Source organism: Bicyclus anynana, chromosome 27 (genome assembly GCF_947172395.1).
Source record: "Bicyclus anynana chromosome 27, ilBicAnyn1.1, whole genome shotgun sequence".
In the NCBI taxonomy this organism is placed as follows: domain Eukaryota; kingdom Metazoa; phylum Arthropoda; class Insecta; order Lepidoptera; family Nymphalidae; genus Bicyclus; species Bicyclus anynana.
The window spans coordinates 3,271,999-3,279,799 of record NC_069109.1 but is presented as its reverse complement, the minus strand read 5'-3'; the positions used below and the strand labels follow the sequence as shown (position 1 = coordinate 3,279,799).

General features: G+C 34.1%; 1 protein-coding gene across 2 annotated transcripts; it reads right to left on the bottom strand.

Moving 5' to 3' along the window:
• Positions 1 to 2,763: 2,763 nt before the first annotated feature.
• On the bottom strand, positions 2,764 to 7,054 carry LOC112051000 (uncharacterized). 2 transcript variants are annotated; one of them, XM_052890182.1, is made up of 6 exons: positions 6,768 to 7,054; positions 6,484 to 6,693; positions 5,590 to 5,748; positions 4,681 to 4,788; positions 4,359 to 4,430; positions 2,764 to 3,558 (listed from the first exon to the last, which is right to left on the bottom strand). In XM_052890182.1, the coding sequence occupies exons 1-6, from the start codon at positions 6,802 to 6,804 to the stop codon at positions 3,206 to 3,208; spliced, it is 939 nt and encodes a 312-aa protein (XP_052746142.1). In that variant the 5' UTR covers positions 6,805 to 7,054; the 3' UTR covers positions 2,764 to 3,205. The 2 variants fall into 2 exon arrangements, with proteins under 2 accessions (XP_052746142.1, XP_023945216.2); XM_024089448.2 differs by having other exon boundaries at positions 4,359 to 4,433; positions 6,768 to 7,053.
• Between the last annotated feature and the right edge of the window lie 747 nt (positions 7,055 to 7,801).

The window sequence follows — 7,801 nt, the reverse complement described above, 5'->3', positions numbered from 1 at the left end:
AGCTCAAGGGCTTCTCCACTTGAGCGAGTGACGTCACACTGCCTCCAGCAATACACTGTTTGAACGTTTACTGATGCTGTTTTATTGCCCTCCCGACTGTGTTGACCTATCACTTGAGTGTTAATAGTGAGGTGTCTTTAATACACATTTTTTTCTTTTTTTTTTAATTTTTTGGATTTTTTTTTAATTTTTGTTAGTAAAATGTCGATTATTGACAAATAACTTAACCTACCACTTGAGTATTAATAGTGAGGTGTCTATAATACACATTTTTTCTTTTTTTTTTAATTTTTTTTTCTTAAATTATCCTAAATTTGTAAAATACCACAGATATTTAAAATTACAATGATTTTTTTCGAATTTTTTGCATTTTTTTTTAAATTTTTGTTAGTAAAATGTCGAATTATTGACAATTAGTCAGCCAGAAGTCGACGTGCCTACATTGCGCGTGCTCACAAACCACAAGCGCACGCACACCGGCGAGCGGCCGCACAAGTGCTCGTACTGCTCGGCGGCCTTCGCGCAGAACGTGGCGCGCAAGACGCACGAGAAGACGCAGCACAAGCACCTGCTGCAGGAGCTCAAGGGCTTCTCCACTTGAGCGAGTGACGTCACACTGCCTCCAGCAATACACTGTTTGAACGTTTACTGATGCTGTTTTATTGCCCTCCCGACTGTGTTGACCTATCACTTGAGTGTTAATAGTGAGGTGTCTTTAATACACATTTTTTTCTTTTTTTTTTAATTTTTTGGATTTTTTTTTAATTTTTGTTAGTAAAATGTCGATTATTGACAAATAACTTAACCTACCACTTGAGTATTAATAGTGAGGTGTCTATAATACACATTTTTTCTTTTTTTTTTAATTTTTTTTTCTTAAATTATCCTAAATTTGTAAAATACCACAGATATTTAAAATTACAATGATTTTTTTCGAATTTTTTGCATTTTTTTTTAAATTTTTGTTAGTAAAATGTCGAATTATTGACAATTAGTCAGCCAGAAGTCGACGTGCCTACATTGCGCGTGCTCACAAACCACAAGCGCACGCACACCGGCGAGCGGCCGCACAAGTGCTCGTACTGCTCGGCGGCCTTCGCGCAGAACGTGGCGCGCAAGACGCACGAGAAGACGCAGCACAAGCACCTGCTGCAGGAGCTCAAGGGCTTCTCCACTTGAGCGAGTGACGTCACACTGCCTCCAGCAATACACTGTTTGAACGTTTACTGATGCTGTTTTATTGCCCTCCCGACTGTGTTGACCTATCACTTGAGTGTTAATAGTGAGGTGTCTTTAATACACATTTTTTTCTTTTTTTTTTAATTTTTTGGATTTTTTTTTAATTTTTGTTAGTAAAATGTCGATTATTGACAAATAACTTAACCTACCACTTGAGTATTAATAGTGAGGTGTCTATAATACACATTTTTTCTTTTTTTTTTAATTTTTTTTTCTTAAATTATCCTAAATTTGTAAAATACCACAGATATTTAAAATTACAATGATTTTTTTCGAATTTTTTGCATTTTTTTTTAAATTTTTGTTAGTAAAATGTCGAATTATTGACAATTAGTCAGCCAGAAGTCGACGTGCCTACATTGCGCGTGCTCACAAACCACAAGCGCACGCACACCGGCGAGCGGCCGCACAAGTGCTCGTACTGCTCGGCGGCCTTCGCGCAGAACGTGGCGCGCAAGACGCACGAGAAGACGCAGCACAAGCACCTGCTGCAGGAGCTCAAGGGCTTCTCCACTTGAGCGAGTGACGTCACACTGCCTCCAGCAATACACTGTTTGAACGTTTACTGATGCTGTTTTATTGCCCTCCCGACTGTGTTGACCTATCACTTGAGTGTTAATAGTGAGGTGTCTTTAATACACATTTTTTCATTTTTTTTTAATTTTTTTTTCTTAAATTATCCTAAATTTGTAAAATACCACAAATATTTAAAATTACGTTGATGTTTTTGGATTTTTTGTATTTTTTTTTAATTTTTGTTAGTAAAATGTCGATTTTTGACAATTAGTCAGACAGCAGTCGACTGCTCGTCTATTATACAATTCGATTTTTTTTTCTCAAATTATCCTAAATTTGTAAAATATCACATATATTTAAAATACAGTGATTTTTTTTATTTTTTTTTTCGATTTTTTGTATTTTTTTAAAATTTTTGTTAGTAAAATGTCGATTATTGACAAATAAGCAGTCAGAAATCGACGTGTCTATTTACTAGCGGACGCCCGCGATTTTGTCCGCGTGGAATTCAGTTTTACACAAATCCCGCGGGAACCATGGATTTTTCCGGGATGAAAAGTAGCCTGTGTGTTAATCCACAGTAAAATCTATTTTCATTCCAAATTTCAGCCAAATCGCTTCAGTAGCCGCAGCGTAAAAGAGGAACAAACATACTTAATCCTACTAATATTATAAAGGCGAATGTTTGTGTGTGTGTAACACACAAACATTCGCCTTTATAATATTAGTAGGATTAACAGTAATTTTTATTTTCTTTATTTATAATTACATCTTCCTCTTGAATCTATTGCTGAAAACTGCATTAAATACATTAAATACATTAAAAATCTAAGCGAGCACATATCGGAAGCTACTTTATTATTATTAAATCTAATTTTGAGTCAGAAGATTTGATCATAAACAAAATCTATGTAAACATATTCCATACTCATAGAATAGGGAATAGTTTCTGTACTATATCTTTTAATATGAAGCAATTTTATAAGGAGGAAAAATAAAACACCACAATAGACTAAAATTAAAATATTTATTTAATTTAGCATCTTTTGCAAAGTTCTCTCTGTAGGTAAATTTTATTTTATTTCATTTCACTGAGCATCTTCTGCAAAGTTTTCTCTGTAGGTAAATTTTATTTCATTTCACTGAGCATCTTCTGCAAAGTTCTCTTTGTAGGTAAATTTTATTTCATTTCACTGAGCAAACTGAGCTTCTGCAAAGTTCTCTTTGTAGGTAAATTTTATTTCATTTCACTGAGCATCTTCTGCAAAGTTCTCTTTGTAGGTAAATTTTATTTAATCTCACTGATCATCTTCTGCAAAGTTCTCCTTGTAGGTAAATTTTATTTCATTTAACTGAGCATCTATTGCAAAGTTCTCCTTGTAGGTAAATTTTATTTCATTTAACTGAGCATCTATTGCAAAGTTCTCCTTGTAGGTAAATTTTATTTCATTTAACTGAGCATCTTTTGCAAAGTTCTCTCTGTAGGCAAAGTTAGATATTCCGACAACATCGCATAACACTCCGGACTACGTTTATATAAAGCCAAAGCCATGATCTTCTCCGAGGATTTGAACCTGTGACCATTCGGTTTTTTGGCATTTTCGCGAAATTGCATGTTTATAAGTAACATGGCGGTTGGAGATACTTTTCTAGATATACGTTGGAGTGCTATGGAGTCAGAGAGACGTGTGACAGTTTTTAATCTCGTTTTGAGGTATTCGCACCTTTTTTTCAATCTATGTGCTTTTTGTTTCCATCTTCTGATTTCTTTTTTTGATTCTATTAGACGTTTTTGAATGGGATCTGGAAATATAAATAAATTAATCAACAATTTCTTTTTCTGTTGTAAAGTACCAATTTGGTACTTCATAAGATTACAATGTAGCTATCGATCTCCTATTAAAAAGTGGATGCACAATCGGCGACCAAAAAACGTCCCAAATGAGTGCCAAACACAACTTCTTGGCACTCAATTCAAGTAGTCTCATTTGTAAATTCAACCTTAAAATCAAACCTTAAGGTTGAATTTGCTCTGAATTTGGGATTTTATTGAATGTTGGACTATATTTAAAGGCCTTTTTATTTTCTACATGATTGTGCCTCCCTTTTATTATAAGAGGTCAATGGATCTAGCCTACTTATGTGTAATTAGTAAGGACGATGAGGACGTGATAGCCCAGTGGATATGACCTCTGCCTCCGATTCCGGAGGGTATTTGTACGAATCTGGTCCGGGGCATGCACCTCCAACCTGTCAGTTGTGTGCACTTTAAAAATTAAATATCACGAGTCTCAAACGGTGAAGGAAAAAGATCGTGAGGAAACCTGACAGAGAATTTTCTCAATTCTCTCCGTGTGTGAAGTCTGCCAATCCGCATTGGGCCAGCGTGGTGGACTATTGGCCTAACCCCTCTCATTCTGAGAGGAGACTCGAGCTCAGCAGTGAGCCGAATATGGGTAGATAATGATGATGATGAATTTTGTGTTAATCGAAATACGTCTTTCAAGTCGATTCCATTTTTATGTAAAAAAGATTATGCACACTCAGTACCTCACAGCGCCTATAATAGCACATAGATTTTTGAATATATATTTTTATCTTACTTGATGTATTTGATGTATGTTGTGATGATGGTACATTAGGAGTGTCGTCCGCACGAACTAGAAGATAGAAGTCTTCTGAAAAAAAAAAAACATTTTTTTATTAATATTAATAGATTTATTTAATATTTTCTCACATTTATTTATTTTTAATTTTTAACAATGTAAATACAATTAATGCCTTGGATCAAAATTAATAAATGAATTATTAGACAAGCCAATCTACATTGGGCCTAACTAGATGGCACTGCTAATATTTTAACCCGCGCTAGTTTGTTGTCGATTATTATTTGGATGTTATGTGTTTAGATGGGTATTATTTTACCTGATGGGTCATCATTTAATGGGTTGTCACCCATAGAATCCAATATCTGTGATGTAGATACAGTGGAAACATCAAGGTCTATTTGTTGCATAGCGAATTGCAAAATATCTGAAAAAATTAAACATTTTAATAACCATTTCACTCAATTCAATAGTAACTTGTCAATAATTAAAAAAAAGGAACCTGACTGCCTAACCTGCTCGTACCTAGTCATCCGTAACTAGTCTTCTTATATGGTACATACTAAAGGACAGCCGAGACAAGGAATCTGATTACACAAAATATACATATATTTTTAGTAAATTAACACATAAGAGACCCTTAATTCTCATTAATTTAATAATATCTATATCTATACTAATATATAAAGCTGAAGAGTTTGTTTAATTGAACGCGCTAATCTCAGGAACTACTGGTGCGATTTGAAAAATTCTTTCAGTGTTACATAGCCCATTTATATAAAAATAAAGTATGAAGTTAAATGAAGGTCTATTTTAACGCCCAAAATTGAAAATGCAACATAGCCATATAGTAAGTTCGAGCTAAGTTATATTATTATATATTATTATTATAGTAGGTTATATAATTATATAGTAGTATACTATTTATTTTAAATTTGAAGCCAGTATAGTAAACGACACAATGCTTTCCCGATCAATCCCTGAGCTCCCCTCTATACCCATTCAGCGAAAGCCTTAGTATTAATTTTGTATTAATTCTCATGTTTTCTCCTATTTCTTATATGTTTTTTGGCTGTATAAATATTATAATTATTTAAAAAAAAAGCATTTTAAAAAAGCTGTTGTGTGAGCATATACTTGGGAATGCATTTGTTATATTTGAACGCTTTTTTAACGTCCATTAAAAAAACTCTCATGCGAATGAGGGTTTAAAAGTTATGGTCTTTACCTGTGTGAACTTCATTGGATGTGTTGTCACCCAACGAGTCTTTGATTGGGATTTCACAAGACTCTTCACCACCTGATGAGTTAACACCCAATGGATCTTCACCTGATGGGTTGTCATGTGTATCAAGCTCTGTTTGTTTCACGGCACCATTCACATTGTCTGAAAACAATGAGACGAATATCTTAGCATGCCATGGATTCACCATGCAGGTGCTGGGTCCATCGCGTGGTAGAGAGAAAAACACCCAGCAAAGTCCAGGACTTGTGACTACTGGATGTAGGATGAATTCCTTATTAACGAATTCCTTGACTTATAATGAACAAAATTATGAATTGTTTGTATGGAAAAGTAGAAAATTTGGTTTTTAAAATGTTTCTTTCTGTAACAACCATCCTCGTAAATTATTTCCGAAATCGGTTTAGCCATTCTTGAGTGTTGCGTTTAGGAAAATTCAAGATTCATACATACTTTTTCTGAGTAATGCTTACATTACCAAATTCTAAGGAATTTCGGACGAAAAGGTATCCCCAAGTTTCCCAAATACTGCCCAGCCGAGTTGGATTAGGTCAGGGTTTTTCAAAGTGGGGTACGCGAACCCCTAGGGGTTCGCCATTTGACGACAGGGGGTTCGCGACAAAATTTACGGGGGCTTGATAATTGATACCGCCGAGTCAGAATTAAGGTTGAAATTGTCAATTTGCGACAAAAAACAAGGACACTTATCACATTATTATTACCTTTTTTCTAATAGAAACCTTATTTTCTTCATTTTCTTTGGGGAGGGAGGGTTTTATTCGTTAGTAAGGGGTTTGCTCTCACTTGGAAATTTTAACAGGGGTTCGTAAAGTTCGTGGAGAAACCCTGGATTAGGTGATTCAATGTTAGAATACTCACTTGGTAAATACAGAGATGGTACAGCAAGGGCATTTAATCTGTGATTTCTATTGTGGTCTTTGTCCACAAAATGTCGATTACACACTCTTTTGCGTCTATAGATCTCTGCGTCAGGGAGACTACGCTCCGGCTCCACCAGTAACTCGACCCATTGGCGAAATATCTCTGCATTTCTCTTTGGGTTTGGAAACGTGTGAATTGGATCTTGAGCTGAAAAAGAATATACTTTTCATCATTATCAAGCCTTACACTTATATTGTATAGATTAATATCGAAAATCTTACTATTAGATTGACATCCAAAAACGCAACCTCGAGGCATGGTATTTTATGTTGTTGTTGTTTAAAAGTCTTGTCAATAGATTATAGCACTAAAATTTACTAAAATACTAAGAAATTATTTTATCAAATAGCATCTTTTAAAAGTTAAAAAAAAATACTATGCACTTTCTGAACACGTAAAAAAGAGAAAAAACAATTATTCCATTATAGTTATTTCTTTATCTTAATTAAGTTTATCATTACTAAATATTAATTTTCTACTCCGCCGTAAAAGATAGAATAAAGAAAATAAAGATTAAAGAAGAAAATATTTTAAAAATCAAACAGAAACAAAAACGTCAAATGAAGATGTCAAACCACAGATTAATAGATGTGTCAAACTAAATTTAACCGATCCACAGAGTACCTATTATCCAACCCGAATCAATGTCCACGATACACACACAGAACACTAATAGTAATAGGCCATACAGACTACTTTAGTATTTTAGTCGAGTACGAACAATTTTTGGGCGGTAAATCCGGTAAATCCAAAAATTGTTTACATACTAAAGTATTCCGAACTAGGCCTTAAAAATTCAAAATTTGTTTCTACTCGACTAAAATACTAAAGTAGTCCGAATTAGGCATAATAGAAAAGGCACAAAAAAAACTAAAAAGTACTCTGTGATGTACTTCAAGGAGAAGAAGTGAAACTTCATAGATGAAAACTTTGGACATAGCAGCGATTATTTCCGCATACCAATATTTTTGAACTATAGTCAGCGGCAATTTTAAATGAAGATTTTTTAATTTAAAATAGTAGAAGAAACGAATTGAGAAAACAAAAAAAGTCAATAATGTTTATTTAATTTTGTCCGGGATCGATTTAGGATTATTATATCTTACCTTGGTTATGCACCACTAGTCCAAATGACTATGTAGAACTTAGTCAAAATTAATGTATGCTTACTGTCTGTCTCTAATAATAGTTCCGAACATTTTTCTAGCTCTAGTACCTACTAATTTATTTCCGCATAATTTCGTCCAAAAATCTG